Below are 15,420 nucleotides of genomic sequence, written 5' to 3'. Positions count from 1 at the left end.
CAGGAATTGACAAGACCACATTACATCATAGGCTCAAGGATGTAAAAGGAAAATTTCTTTTGAGAAGAATTTCTGGGCACCCTACAGACACAGTTGTTTCACTGTGCTCAGCTGCCCAATCACTCAGAACTACTGCACCTGTAGTCCCAGGAGGCCCAGGTACTGGTCAAGATGGCAGTAGACCATGGCATTCAAGTGGTACTATTTCTGCAGGAATGCATGATGATGGATTCAGTGAGTCATGGAGGTTTCCACTGATGTTTCAAGGAAGGCCTGGGAGGCCAGGCAGAATCTACTAAACATAAAATTTTTGTGGATAGTTATCAGAGAAGTAACTTTGTTTTCCCCATCAGAATTGCCAATTTATTCCAATTATTTATCAAATAATTCACTGTTTTTGCACTGTTCTGAATTTCCATCATGGTAATTTACTAAATTCATGTACATATTTTAGGTCTATTTTTAGATTTTTCTAACTATTTCATCATTTATTTTAGTTAGGATTTTTTAGTATCATATTTTCACTACTCTCACTATGATAGATAATGTGAATCTAGTTTTCACACTTCAAGTCATCTTTTCAAAAATTTTCTGACTAGTTTTGTTTGCTTATTTATTATTAATGTAATACTGGAGTAAAGACTGGAGTCGCTCAGCTAATTCATAATCTCAATATCCAGATTGTGAGTTTGGAAAAGCACTACTTGTTTTACACTTAAAACTCTTTTTTTTTTTTTTTAAAGAGAGAGAGAGAGAGAGAGAGAGAATTTTTTAATATTTATTTTTTAGTTCTCAGCGGACACAACATCTTTGTTGGTATGTGGTGCTGAGGATCGAACCCGGGCCGCACGCATGCCAGGCGAGCCACTTGAGCCACCTCCCCAGCCCCTACTTAAATCTCAAAAATAAAACTTTAAAATAGTAGCAATCTTGAGGTATATTGTAGACATACTACTGAGATAATTTAGTATTCTAAAGTTTGATCTTTAAACACACACACACACACACAAATTAGAAGTGGTTTTAGAAATAAAATCCTAAGTTTCATAAAAACAAGACAAAATACCAAAAAAAACTTCCAATCTACAACTGTAAAACCAATTAAAATGTTTCAAAAATGAAGGCCAAAAATGTAAATAACAACAATAATAATAATAAGAAAAGGTCCTTTTAGACATGCATAACTTGAAAGAATTCCTGATCAGTTAGTTTACATTATGAATCATGTTGAAAGGAAGTCCTTTAGGCAGAAGGAAAATGACACCAGATAGAAATATGCAACTATTAATTGACTGAAGATTAAAAAATATAGCACCTATATGAATAAATGTTTTTAAAATTTAAGTCTCTTTAAAATTAATGATTATTTAAAGTAAAAATGATGAAATGATAATTTATTTAATACACTAGAAGTAAACTATTGATAACAATCCAAAGGCAGGGGAGGAATAAATTTAATAAATTGGAAAATCTTTGTGTGTGTGTGGTGCTGGGGATTGAACCCAGGGCCTTGTGCATGAAAGGCAAGCACTCTACCAACTGAGCTATAGCCCCAGCCCTAAATTGGAAAATCTTTAATAATGTATATAAAGTTGTATAATATTACTAGAGATAGTGTATTAAGTTAAAGATGTTTACTAAAAACCTTGAAGCAGCCAACAGAATAACAGAATAACATGACAAATATTTAAAGCCAATAAAGTAGATAAATTGTGATCACAAAAACTATTCAATCAATCCAAGAGAGGGAAAAAAAAAACAGAAAAAAGGAACAGATGGGATGAATAGGAAAAAAAGAACAGGGAGAAGAATTAAACCATCCATACTAATAATCATAATAACTATAATAAGTCTAAATGCTCCAATTAAATGGACAATTGTTAGAGTAGATTAAACAATAAAGTCCAAATCATATATCTTCTGCAAGACACCTCTTAAACACAGATAGGTTAAAAGTAAAATGTGGATGGGTATACTATATTATAGTAGATCGGGTGGGGACCTCCAAAAGAGATTTCAATGTTCAAATCCTGGAACCTTTGAATGTCATCTTATTTGGAGAAAGGGTCTTTGTAGATATAAGTAAGTTGAGAATCTTGAGATGAAAATACCTTGGATTACCATTGTGTACCCAAAACTCAATGACATATGTTTGAAAAGTAGGGCAGAAGGAGATTAAATAAAGAAAAGAGAAAGAGGCAATATGACTATAGACAGAAACTGTAGTGATGTAGCCAGAAGCCCAGAAATATACCAGGAGTCAACAAAGTTGGAAGAGGCAAGGGACAGGATCCAGGATTCTCCTGGATCCTGAGGGCTGCAGCTCTGCCAACATCTTCATTTCAGACCAATGATCTCCCAAACAGAATAAGTTTCTGCTGTTTTAGGCCAATAAATTTGTGATCATTTGTAATAGTAGCCCTCAGAAATTAATATACATGCTTATGCAAACCAGAATTAGAATACCCAAAATGTGAATGCATGTCATACCAATAAACTGCACACACTTAAAAATGGTTAAAATGTTACATGTGTTTTACCACAATTAAAACATTTTAAACATAGGAATGGGGGGGGGTCGGTGGCCAGAGACAGAGAGAAAAAGGGAGCAGGAACTGGAGTTGCTATATAAATATCACGCAAAATTTTACAACAAAAAAAGTTACTAAGAAACTAGATCATTCCATAATTAGATTAGTAGACGTATGAAGACAACATAACAACCTTGAAGATTACAGAATAAGAGAGCTCCAAAATACATTCAGTTAATTGGTTTTTGATTCAAGGGGACATAGACAAATCTGCAATTACTACAACCCTCTATCAATAACTGGTAAAAGAAGACAGGTAGTAAGAGGACAGAAGTCTTGAATAGCACTATCACCTAATTTGCCTGAATTGGGTTTGTCAAACACTCTACACAACAGCAGGATATTTTTTTTTTTCATATGTATGTGGAACAATAGCCATGTGGTCCAAAGAACATTTTGCAAACCAAAGAAGCCAGATCATAAAAAAAAAAAATACATTTCAATGGAGAAAGAATAGTCTTTTTAAATGAATTAACTTGAAATGGATCAATGAACTAAACAGTACAAATTTAATAGAAAATCTTTATGTCTTTGGGTTAAGCAGAGATTTTATATCACCGAAAGCATAATCAGTAAATGAAAAAAGACAAATTGGATTTCATAAAAATTAAAAACTTCTGTACTTCTCATATCCTATAAAGGACTTGTGTTCAAAAAGATTTAAAGATCTCTAACAACTTAGAACAGTCAATTTTTTCAATGTGCAAGACTTGATAGACACTTTCACCAAAGACATGTAAATGAAACCCCCCCCAAAATACTCAATATCATTATTGTTAGGGAAATGGAAATTAAAACCACAATGAAATAGCACTAGTCATTTTGAGTGTTTAAAACTACGCATGACCATAGCAAAAGTGCTCTTCAGGATGCTGTTGATGTAAATAAATATGCAAAAAACATATTGCATTATTTAAAGGAGTCTTACCGAAAATTGAAATGGACATAAAAGAGATGGATAAAATGGGAAGCTGGCCAAGTTAATTAAATGAAGTGTTCACACCTGAGTATGAGATAGAATGAGGAGACTCCACTGGAAGGGCATGTAGGACTGGTAAGTGAAAACGAGGAATGCAACACAATTACAGGGTGGTGATGCAACTACACTGCTTTTTTTTTTTTTTTAAGTGTTGGGTATTTCTTTTAAAACATTAAATTGTATACTCTATTTATTTTTATGTGGTGCTGAGGATTGAACCTAGTGTCTCACATGTGCTAGGCAAGTGCTCTACAACTGAGCTACAACCCCAGCCCCAACTACACCGCTTTTTATATTTTTTCACCTTATAACAATTTATCTTTAATTTGTTCTAATTAGTTACACATGACAGTAGAATGCATTTTGACACAGCATTCATAAATGGCATATAACTCCTTTCTTTTGGTTGTATATGATGTAATTATACAGATTATATAATCATATATGGACATAGGGTAATAATGTCTGACTCATTCTACTATCCTTCCTATCCCCTCCTCTCACTGCCTTCTGCCCAAGCCAAAGTTACTCCATTCTTCCCTACCACACCCGCCACATTATGGATCAGTATCCACTTATCAGAGAAAACATTCGGCCTTTGCTTTTTTGGGTTTGGCTTACTTCACTTAGCATGATATTCTCCAGCTCCATCCATTTACCTGAAAATGCCATAATTTCATTCTTCTTGAAGGCTGAGTAATGTTCCATTGTGTATATACACCATATTTTCTTTATCCATTCATCTGTTGATATATAAAGAACTCAAAGAAACAAATAACCCAATCAATAAATGGGCAAAGGAACAGAACAGGCACTTCACAGAAGAAATACAATCGATCAACAAATATATGAAAAATGTTCAGCATCTCTAGCCTTTGGAGAAATGCAAATCAAAACTACTCTCAGATTTTATCTCATTCTAGTCAAATGGCAATTATCAAGAATAAAAGCAATAATAAGTGTGTTATTAAAGATGTGGGGGAAAAGGTACACTCATACATTGCTGGTGGGACTGAAACTTGGTGTAACCACTTTGGAAAGCAGTGTGGAGATTCCTCAGAAAACTTGGAATGGAACTACCATTTGACCCAGCTGTCGCACTCCTTCGTTTATACCCAAAGAACTGAAAATCAGCATAATTCAGTGATATAGTCACATCAATGTTTATAGCAGTTCAATTCACAATACCTAAAGTATGGAACCAACAATTATTATTTTTAAAATCTCACCCTATCTAGCTGTACTAAGATGGGAATTGTACTTCTGTGTAATGCACAAGACACAATATCCTTATCACTAAATTTGACAGTGTATAAACCATAAAGGAAATTGCAGAATAGGCTGCAACTTCACCCCACGTAGTAAAACAGGGTTGTGCAGGAACAGCTCTATAATTCCTTACTTGTTAAATCTAACACCTCTCCCTTGGAATGGGCAAAGGGGAAGTCCTGGTAGGACTAACGTTACTGCTTACTGCTCCCTGGCTCAGTAATACTGTTAAATGTCCTTCAAAAGATTTTTGGTTTTGTGTAATATTCAACAAGGAAAAAAAAAACTATTTAAACATCAGGAAGTCATTTTCTTGCATGCATAATATTTATTGTGCAATTACTAGTTGGTTATATTTATAAGAAATTAGCACCATTAATGTTTATATGCTGGCCAATTAAATCCTAGAAGTATATATAATTTACCAAAGTAAATAGATTATTTATAGTAAAGCTCTGTTGAATGAAGGAAAACAAAACAATGAGAAAGTCAATAAAAATTACAATGTTTGAAAAACACTTAGTACTGACACTTCATTGAGGAAAAAAAAGAGTGGGAAACAAAAATCTCCATCATATTTGAATATACTTTTGAACACATCAATATGTTTAGATCTATCTTAACCAAATTATAAGTTGTGTTAGCTTTGGATCACTGTGACCAAAATATCCAACAAGAACAACTTAGAAGAGGAAAGGTTTATTTGACTCTCATGGTTTCAGAGGTCTTAGTCTAAAAACAGCCAATTCCATTGCACTGGGCCCAAGGTGAGGGCAAAGATCATGGCAGAATGGTGTGGTAGAGAAGCACTGCTCCATTCATGGCATCCAGAAAGCAGAGAGAGAGAAGGGATTTCAGGGAAGATGAACCCTTCCAGGGCATATCCCCAGTGACTCACTTCCTTCAGGCCTGCCTCAACTGCCTACAGTTACCACCGAGTGAGTCCATTCAAACTAGGATGTACTGATTAGCTCTCATAGTCTAATCATTTCACCTCTGAACATTACAGCATCAACACAAGAGCTTTTGGAGGACACCTGAGATGCAAACTATAACATAGGCAGACAATTTTAGGCTAGTTAGGATTTACTTACTATTTCAAAGAGATAAAATTTTTATAGTGTCCATGCATGGAAAACTTTGGGGTCCTATCAGACTTCTGTGGCCCTGGAGCCACATAGATACAGATGTCAATAACCTAAAGTTTACAAAATAAGTAACTTTCAAACTAAATAACTTTCCAATTTGTAGTATGTAAATGAACAACAAGTTTCTTTTAAAGCAATACTATTCTCTTCCCACTATAAATTATAATCCAAATTAAAATCAGTTCAAAGTTAAGGGGTTTTAGTATATATACTGACTGGTTATATTCTTATAATTTCCCTAGAGAAGCTCATTTACCTCTCTGGATGCTTTAGCCAGTGAAGGATACAAATTAGTATATTATCCATACACATGTGTGGGAATATTTTATGCTCTTCTCATTTTCTAAGTGAATAGATAGAATCTTTGACTTTCAACATGTGTTTTGGTAAAATGCTTTTGCTTATCAATAAAACAGGTAATAATTGATTCCTTTCCTTTTAGGAATATGACTACATTCAAACTAATATAACACTTTAATAGACATGAGTAACAGTATTATAATCATCTTATGACATATTTATTTGTTATATGCATACAGCTATATTAAATAAAAAACAATGAAGAATTTAATAAACAGCTTAGTTATTTGTAATATATTTATTTTTAATACAAAGTCAGATTTTAGAAGTTGTACATAGAAAGCAAAAAGCAATTTACATATTCATGATTAGCTTTAATATTTCTTTATACTGTACACACTGAAAATGTTTATATTTACTGATAAGGAATGCCAAGTGTATCCATCACCATTTGAATAGCTTGCAGAGAATTGGTGATTTCTTCTATACTATCTCTTCTTAAAACCCAATCCGGTTTAAGTCTGTTTTAAAAAAATAAAAATAAAAATATGGCATTAAAACAGTACATTTCTTAAAAGAGTTAATTTCTTAAAAGAGTTAATTTTTATCTTTATGTGTTAACTAATTCATGACACATCATTTCTCTTACAACCTTTTCAAAGAGGTGGAAGAACTTCATATTATTGCCAATTATCAGTTCTAGAATATTTCCTTATGATACTGGCTTCTTTGAAGCTTATACTACTAATTTTGCTACCATCTTTTGCTCATTGACCATCTCCTAATTACGAACCTGCTCTTGGACTTCCCCCAACTCCTGCTACCATTCTCATTAATATCAACATCTATATGGCTAAAAACCCAACAGCATTCTGTTTTTGCAACCCTTTCCTTCCATTCTTTCTTAACCAATCCTTTCTCACATAGTTTACATTCTAGACTTTATCACCACTTCTGATTTATCCATGTTATCTGCTTTAATACAGTCACTGAACCAATTCCTCCACCCTGCTGAGATCTCTAGTTTACTTGACCTCAACACATACCTATTGTTCATTAGAATGTTATTCTCACTTTCCTCCCTAACTAGTTTAGTTATCTCAATATGATTCCATTCTGTTTCTTTCTCCTATCAAACTTGTCTAGAAAATTCTATTTGGGTTCCAAATTAAATAGAAATATCTTCTTTCTCCCTTCCTATACAGATATTGCTAAAGAAACTATACATTTTTATTTTATGTCAAATGGGCATTTGAATTGCCTAGTATGTTTCTACTCTCCCAGATGACTATTTTATTTCTTTCCTCTTTTCAAATATCCCTTCCATACCCTCTAAGCTACTTCTGAGTTGTTGAGTTTAAAATATCACACCACATGGAGAAAATGGTATCAATCAGGGGAGAGCTCATGTATCTTCTCACACAAATCCCTACTATATACACTTCCATCTTCTTATTCTTTCTTATTAAAAATCTAAATGCCTCACCATTGGTTATGGTCAAAATGCAGTATGTATCCATACGATGGAAAGGAGTGATATAAAGGAGTGAAATTTCAATCCATGATCACATTCATTCATCTTTTGGCCTTAAGTGCTATCTACATCCTCAAACCAACAGTACTCCAATTTTTATCTAAAAATTTGTTCTTCTGTTCAACCATAGGCATGATTTTCCAATGGCTTATTTATATTTTCCTCTTATTTATGCTGTAGGTTTCTCAAGCTTATTCAAAACAAAAGCCATGCCATGATGCAATACTCCTGCCCACTTTGTGCTATCCTCTCCTCAACTCACCCTCCAGGACTTAAAAATCACATGATGCTTTCTCAGCCATTCTCTTTATCTTAGTAGTTGTCACTATCTTTATTATTTTACTCATTAATCTGTTTGCTCATTGTCATTCTTCCTGAACCACATAGCTTTATGCTGCACAACCAAATTTAAGCACTTTGTAGTTCAAGATGCAGCTCTATATGATTTCTACTCCTGATCATGGGGACTAACCACATAAACAAACACACCTTAAAAAAAAAAAAGTAACATAAACTAGTTAAACCACAATTATCTTTATGGGTCTATAACAGGCTAAATGGTGACCCTGAAAAATATATCTATGTCTAGTCACAGAATCTGTGATGTTACATTATTTAGAATAAAAGAAAACAGGTTTTTTTTTCTTTTTTTTGCAGATATACTTAAGTAAAAGATCTTGATATAAAATCATCCTGGATTAGACTGGGGTTTGGCTCAGCCGTAGAGTGCTCGCTTAGCACGTATGAGGCCCTGGGTTCGATCCTCAGCACCACATAAAAATAGAGAATAACATGGAAAATAAAACTGATATAACAAGGTTCTTAGCATTAGGTCTGAACTATTTAACATAAGGAATTTGTTGAATAGCTACTAAATACCCAAAGCTACATCAGTATTATTTCATTATTTAGTGAAATCAATTCCTTTAGATTTACTGAATAGTCTATTCTTTTTCTTTTTTTGGGGGGGGATAATCTATTCTTATTCATATGTCGTTTCTCTATGGTTAAGGACAATATCTTGCTTATGATAGTGTTAACAAATATTTATTTAAATGAATGAATGGTGACATGAAATTACAGAATAGAATTAACTGCTTACCTTGAAACTATTCTGGTCCTTATTGGTGTTTCTGGAATAAAGGGAATGCCTATGGAAGAATTCTTCTTTTGATTATTAAGTATTCTTTCAGCATTTATTTTATGTTTACGAGCTGTAAGTTTGTAGATGCTATAAATGCGGTCAACAACTTTGGGACTACTTCGTACATCCTAAAAAAGAAAGTGTACGTTTACTAAAACCTAATAAGAATTCAATCTCTCCTAGAATAACAAAATCAATCATTTGAATACTATGAAGTAGGCTTTTGAGCTTTTAACAATCAAGAGCACGGCTCTCTAAGTATAGTATGCAAATTATTTTAAATTGTGAAATAATATGTAAGACAATTATAAAGAGGAGAAATATTCAAAAATTGTACATTTAACTCGATACTGAATGCAAAAAGGAACTATACTCAATATAACCTGTCATATCTAGTTACTAAGTCCTATGAATTTTACCTCTTCCAACTTTCTAGAATCATCCACTTATCTCTCATTGACACAACCCTAGGTGAAGCACAATCTCTTGTCTAGCCACTACATTATCTACATTTGCCTCCTTTAATGGTCTCCCCATATCTATACATGCTCTCACAAATTCATTCTTCAGTCAGTAGCCAGGGGGATGCTAAAACTTAAATAGGAAAATATTATTCTCTTGCTTAAAATGCTTCAGTGGTTTCCACAGTTATCAGGATAAAGGCAGGGCTCTGGTTACTCTTATGTTGATTGCGATACCTGGAGAGAATAACTCAGATGTCTTGGCACAGAAAAGCTTGAGACATATTTATGGTTATGTTAGGTGGATAGAGAATTATACGTATCTTATTTCCTACCCTGCTAAGGTAATTTGTTATACTCTCTAGTAAGTAGGAAATTCTTATTTACATGACTGAAATAAATTCTATTTTCAGAATTCAGTTTCTTTAATATCAAAATGAAACAATGAATACACACACACACACTGATACTAGGCAAAACAAAAACAAAAACAAAAAACAAAACATAAAAACAACAACAACAAAAAAAAACCCAAGTTTGATCACATGCAAAATCCTATTTTAGTGTAATGGTTACTAAAGGAAAAACATTAAATCTATACATGAAAGAACATAGAAAATAAGCTCAAAGAAAAGTAACTGATCAATACTTACAGAGGCTCTGTTTGTTGTCTTCAACAAAACAGCCAACAAACAACAAGTTTTTGTGAAAATGCTTCCACCCTTGTCTGCAACTTTGTCACCAGGCTTTTCTCGGTACATCTGCAAAAGCTCCAACAATGTGTGTATACAGTTTTCTACATCATAAACTGCTGAAGTAGTTTTCTCATACTTGAAGAGAACAGAATGAAATTAAAAGTTGTAATAAGCATACACCTTTAAAACTGCCCAAACATAAAGACAGCTTAGAGCCAAATCTTTGAAGTATCTGCCACAGGTACAAAGGACTTCATGAGATAATGTTTTATTACTCCTATCATATTTGAATCTTATATGCATATTAATCTTTTACTTTCCTAACCACTTCAAAAGTTCCACATAAAACAAATTAAAGCTAAAATCTCTAAAAAAGAATATCTTGAAGTAAATAAAAGCAAGCTTCTAAAGAGAAGACCATTTTAGCAAGACTCTCTCATGAAAGAGAACTTATCTGTTACAGTTAGTCATAGGGTAAGATAATGAGTAAGGCAAGATCTAATTACACTATTTTACATCCTTCTTGAGAGGAAGATGTACTTTAGAATAAAACAAATTTGATACTAATAAATCTAGGATTAGTTTTTCATGCTTTATTTAATGATACTATTACATTCATACTGAAATTTGCATGGTTTCAAAAAATAATCATTCTAACATAAAAATAAGAAACCATTAATAGCTAACACTTGCATGGTATGTTTATGTATCAAAAACTTTTAAGTATATTAACTCATTTAATCTTCACAGTAACATTTTGAGATGAGTATTATTTTTTTATATACTCATTTTACTGTTGAAGAAAGTAAAGCAAAGAGAGGCCAAATAATCTATAACAGCTTGCAGAACTGGGATTCAAATTCATTAGTTTGGGTCTATGTTCTTAACCACTATTCCTCAATATATTGGGTACACTACAGTCGTGGTTTCGAGGGTGGGCAAGGAAGGTAAATGTCTCATCTTAATACCACTGATTGTATGCAACTTCTGTAAGCATTATCATTCCTTTTCTATAAAATGGGAAATATATGAGTTACTTTACAGGATTATTATAAGGATTAAATTAAATAATGAACAAAAATATTGGCAAGTTCTCAATAATACTATTATTCATATTATAAAAGTAATAGAAATAAAACAACAAAATAGCATTCATATCTATAGTTATATTCATAAATTAAATATTTTTCCCCATCAAGACTCTTTATTTACATGAATTTTAATTTAGAGGCCTAATTTCAAACTTTGTTTTTTTTTTTTCCTTTTTTGGTGCCATGGATTGAGACCAAGGGTAGTGCTTAACCACTGAGCCAAATCCCCAGCTTTTTTTTTTTTTAATATTTATTTTGAGACAGTGTCTCACTAGGTTGCTTATACTCTAAGCTGCTGAGGCTGGCTTAGAACCTGCAATCCTTCTGACTCCTTCCTGAGCTATTGGGATTAGGCATGCAGTACCATTCCCAGCCTAATTTCTAATTTAGAGCATTTCTACTCTACTTCATAGAGACTCCTCCAGTCCACACTGGATGTGTGTATATGTGGACGTATGTATTTAATCCTGCAGAGTAATATCTTTATTTTACAATTTATATAAATTCTATCAATTCTATCTATCTATTAATTTGCAGAGTTACATTTCTTGAACAATGATTATTTCATTATTAAAATGGAAAACTACCTTAGCTACATTAAGCAAAACTTGTACAGCATATCTGATGACCTCCATACAAGGAACACTACGATTACAACTTCGGATTAAAACAAATATTTTAGAAATTGCTCCACTCTCAGCCATGTTCTCACAACAACGTGGAGATAATCTGGTAACAACCTCTGAAAGAGAAAAAGACACATGTTAATTTCCAGTAACAACAATGCATTCCAAGTTTATATATAACTATAATGTACTAAGTAGAAAAATAAATAAACAGAAAGAAGACCAATTGAATAGAGAAAGAGGACAGGGGAGGGACTGGGAGAAGAAGAACTACAAAGGATTGAAATGGAGCAAACTGGCCGGGTGTGGTGGCACATGCCCGTAATCTCAGAGGCTTTAGAGGTGGAAGCAGGATGATTCCCAAGTTCAAAGCCAGCCTCAGTAACTTAGCCAAGCCCTATGCAACTTAGCAAGATCCTGTCTCTAAGTGAAAAAATAAAAATAAAAAACAGACTGGGGATGTGGCTCAGTGGTTGAACACCCCTGGGTTCAATCCCTGGTACCCCTCTGCCCCCCCCCCCAAAAGAAATGGAGCATACAAAGTTATATGCAAAATGAACCCCACTACAATGCTCCAAGAAAAAAATGAAGTCTTAGTTAATACTGTGTAATCACAATGTTCTTTAAATATTCAAATATAAAAAATGCATTCCTAATCTTATGCAAGATATTGTTATAACAAACTAACCGAGGTGTTTTAGGGCCTCAAGAATGGCAGAAAGGTGCTTATACGTTAAAAGATAATGAAGTGCAAGTGTGGTTCTTTTGTAGAGTTTATCTTCTTCTCTAATCTCCCTATTAACCATCTGAAGACTTAACCGTATAGCTTTAATTTTTGTACAATCATGTTTCTTCCTCCAAGAGTAGCCTCTCCATAATGCCTTAAAGAGATAAAAGAATAATTTTAAGATTACAGCCCGTATTGTTTTGAATTTATATACACATTTACTTCTACAAAATAAATATTTTCAGTAAATTTATATGATATGAACAGATACATTTCAACTAAAACCTCAATTTTGGTTTTATTCCTGTATCAAAAACCATAGAGTTTTCACTTACCTGAAGTTTAGTGATTCTACTATTAAATTTTTCCTGTCTTTTGCGAAGGAGAAAGTGACGTACTGCTTTCTGTATTACTGATGCAGCCCTATTTTTCTGGTTCATACATTCTTGAACTTCATGCTCAATTTTTATGATGCTATAATATTTCTCAATAAATCTCTTTCGTTCTAATTTTGCTCGAAACCATCTCTGTTTAAAATGTGAAGATTTTTTCACTTTTAATACACACATTTTTAAAAGTAGACAAAAACGTACATACATTTATATACATATTTTATATATATTAGCATTCTTCATAACCATGTGAAGTTTACATGCTCCTTGAATTCTAAAAGCAGATAATATGAAGCTGCTATGAAGTGAAGGGGGAAGCCAAACTGGCTGTCAATGCTAAACTCTAAAGGAGAAAGAAACAGAAGGTCAAAACGCCTTTCAAACCTCCAGTATCATTTTCCCCTTCTACTTCATAGAGACTCATTCAGTCCACACTGGATGTGTGTATATGTGGACGTATGTATTTAATCCTGCAGAGTAATACCTTTATTTTACAATTTACATAAATTCTATCAAACTACAACATTCTGAAAATTATTTTTTCACTAAATATTTTATTGGTACATGCATGTTAATTACACAAATAAGAACTTTATCCAGAATATAGAATTCCTATAAATCATAATAAAAAAGAACATCAAGTAGAAAAAGGGACAAAGTGCATAAAAAGAAAGATTAGAAAGAGCACATGATACACAGATAAGAACTTGAATAATAAATGTAAAAATTTCAGAATTGCTGGCAATCAAGTAAATGAAAAACAAAATGAGATACCATTTCCAATTCACTGGAATGGCAAAAATCAGGGTGTCTTCTGATGCCACTGTTGTGAAGGATTTAGAGGAACAGGTACCCTCCAACTTTACTAGTGGGAGTATAATAAATGAGTAAAATTACATCAGAGAGTAATTCACAGCTTTATTGCTGTTCCATAAAGAAGATATCCAAACTTCCAGCCATCCTAATAGTTATATGCTGAAAGTGTTACATATTATATGATATTACCATAAGGAATCTGAGAATTGTTCAATATATGTCAAAAATTTCTAAGAGGAAAGTTACATCTCACAGTTTTTCTGCAAAAGACAAACTGACCTGAATGCAAATGGCTGAATTAACCCGTTTGTTAGCATTCTTCATAGCCATGTGAACTTTATATGCTCTTTGAATTCTAAGAGCAGACAGGTGATAATATGCAGCTGCTGTGAAGTGAAGGAGCCGAGCTTTGGCTCTCTGTTCTAAAATCTAAAGGAGAAAAAGAATATTAATAATCAAGTGTCTGACTTTTTTGATACACTAATATTTTAACAGAAGAAATTTTTTGAAGTACTATAACAAATGAGTTGATTGCTCAGTTGTATAGCATGTAGAATATTAAAATATTTTATTTTTTTATTGGTTCTTTTTAGTTATATATAATATTAGAATTCATTTTGACATAATTTAAAAACAGAATATAATTTGCTATAATTCAGATCCCAGTACATCTCCTTTCCTTCCCCCACTTCCTGCCCTGTTCCCTTCCCTCTATTAAAGTGTCTGATTCTTAAGATAGTTTTTTCTCTTATGTAACTATCATGATTCAATGTGATTATAATCCTATATTTCAAAATATTTAGAATAATTTAACTCATGATTCAGAATATGTAAGCAAAATTATAGCATTTAATGTAACTAAACTACCCAATAACAGCAATTTAAGACCTTCAATGTATGAATAATGAAAGATATCAATGGTAAAAACCAAAAAAGCCTACTGTATTCCAGCAGAATAGAGATGGTGACCTTAAATCTGATAAAATTATATGAATTAATTGTTCCAGTATTAGTGTAGCACAAGTCCAGTGTAAGATTCTTATAGTATGGCTTTCAACAGTGATCTTGGGGCTTTAGATTTCTAATATATATGAGTAAAATACAAAAGAACTCTATTTTAGGTTCAAATCAGGCTGTTATGTCTATGCCAGTGCTTTATATATTGGAAGCCAAATGTCATGAGCTCCCTTAACAGAACTGTATGATAGTTCAAAGGTACAGAAAAAAAAAAAAAGAAACTAAAGGGTAAAATGTAATGGGTTTGATTATTTAAAAATTTGAGAATTTCTTTGAAAGTCATTTTCCACAAAACACATACATACTACTTTAGAAGAAGGAACTTGCAATGTCTAAAACTGATAAGAAGTTACAACTTGTAGTTTATAAAGACTTCTTACAAATCAGCTCCAAAGAGCCATAAAGCAAAGAGAAATGCTAATCAGAAACAATTTAGGAAATTCCAGAAATCTGAACATCTAAAAAAGTATATGAAGAGATGTACAAACTTACCAAAAATCAGAGACTATCAAATTAACATAAATGAGATGGCACTTTATGAACAACAGTATGGCAAAGAGCACAAAAGTAGAGAACAGGAAGTGCTGCTGAGGGTGATGGGAAGCAACAGCTCATGCCCATCACCTTTTG

General features: G+C 32.9%; 1 protein-coding gene across 1 annotated transcript; it reads right to left on the bottom strand.

Annotated features, from left to right (window-relative positions):
• Positions 1–6,673: 6,673 nt before the first annotated feature.
• LOC308652234 (abnormal spindle-like microcephaly-associated protein homolog) lies at positions 6,674–14,151 on the bottom strand. The gene is made up of 7 exons (XM_081300017.1): positions 14,053–14,151; positions 12,901–13,092; positions 12,527–12,719; positions 11,800–11,954; positions 10,080–10,256; positions 8,924–9,093; positions 6,674–6,808 (listed from the first exon to the last, which is right to left on the bottom strand). The coding sequence occupies exons 1-7, from the start codon at positions 14,101–14,103 to the stop codon at positions 6,703–6,705; spliced, it is 1,044 nt and encodes a 347-aa protein (XP_081156143.1). The 5' UTR covers positions 14,104–14,151; the 3' UTR covers positions 6,674–6,702.
• Positions 14,152–15,420: the final 1,269 nt, after the last annotated feature.

The sequence above is a fragment of the Spermophilus citellus genome (genome assembly GCF_964194105.1).
Source record: "Spermophilus citellus genome assembly, chromosome: 6".
Taxonomy (NCBI): Eukaryota; Metazoa; Chordata; class Mammalia; order Rodentia; family Sciuridae; genus Spermophilus; species Spermophilus citellus.
This window is presented reverse-complemented; position numbering and strand designations above follow the sequence as displayed.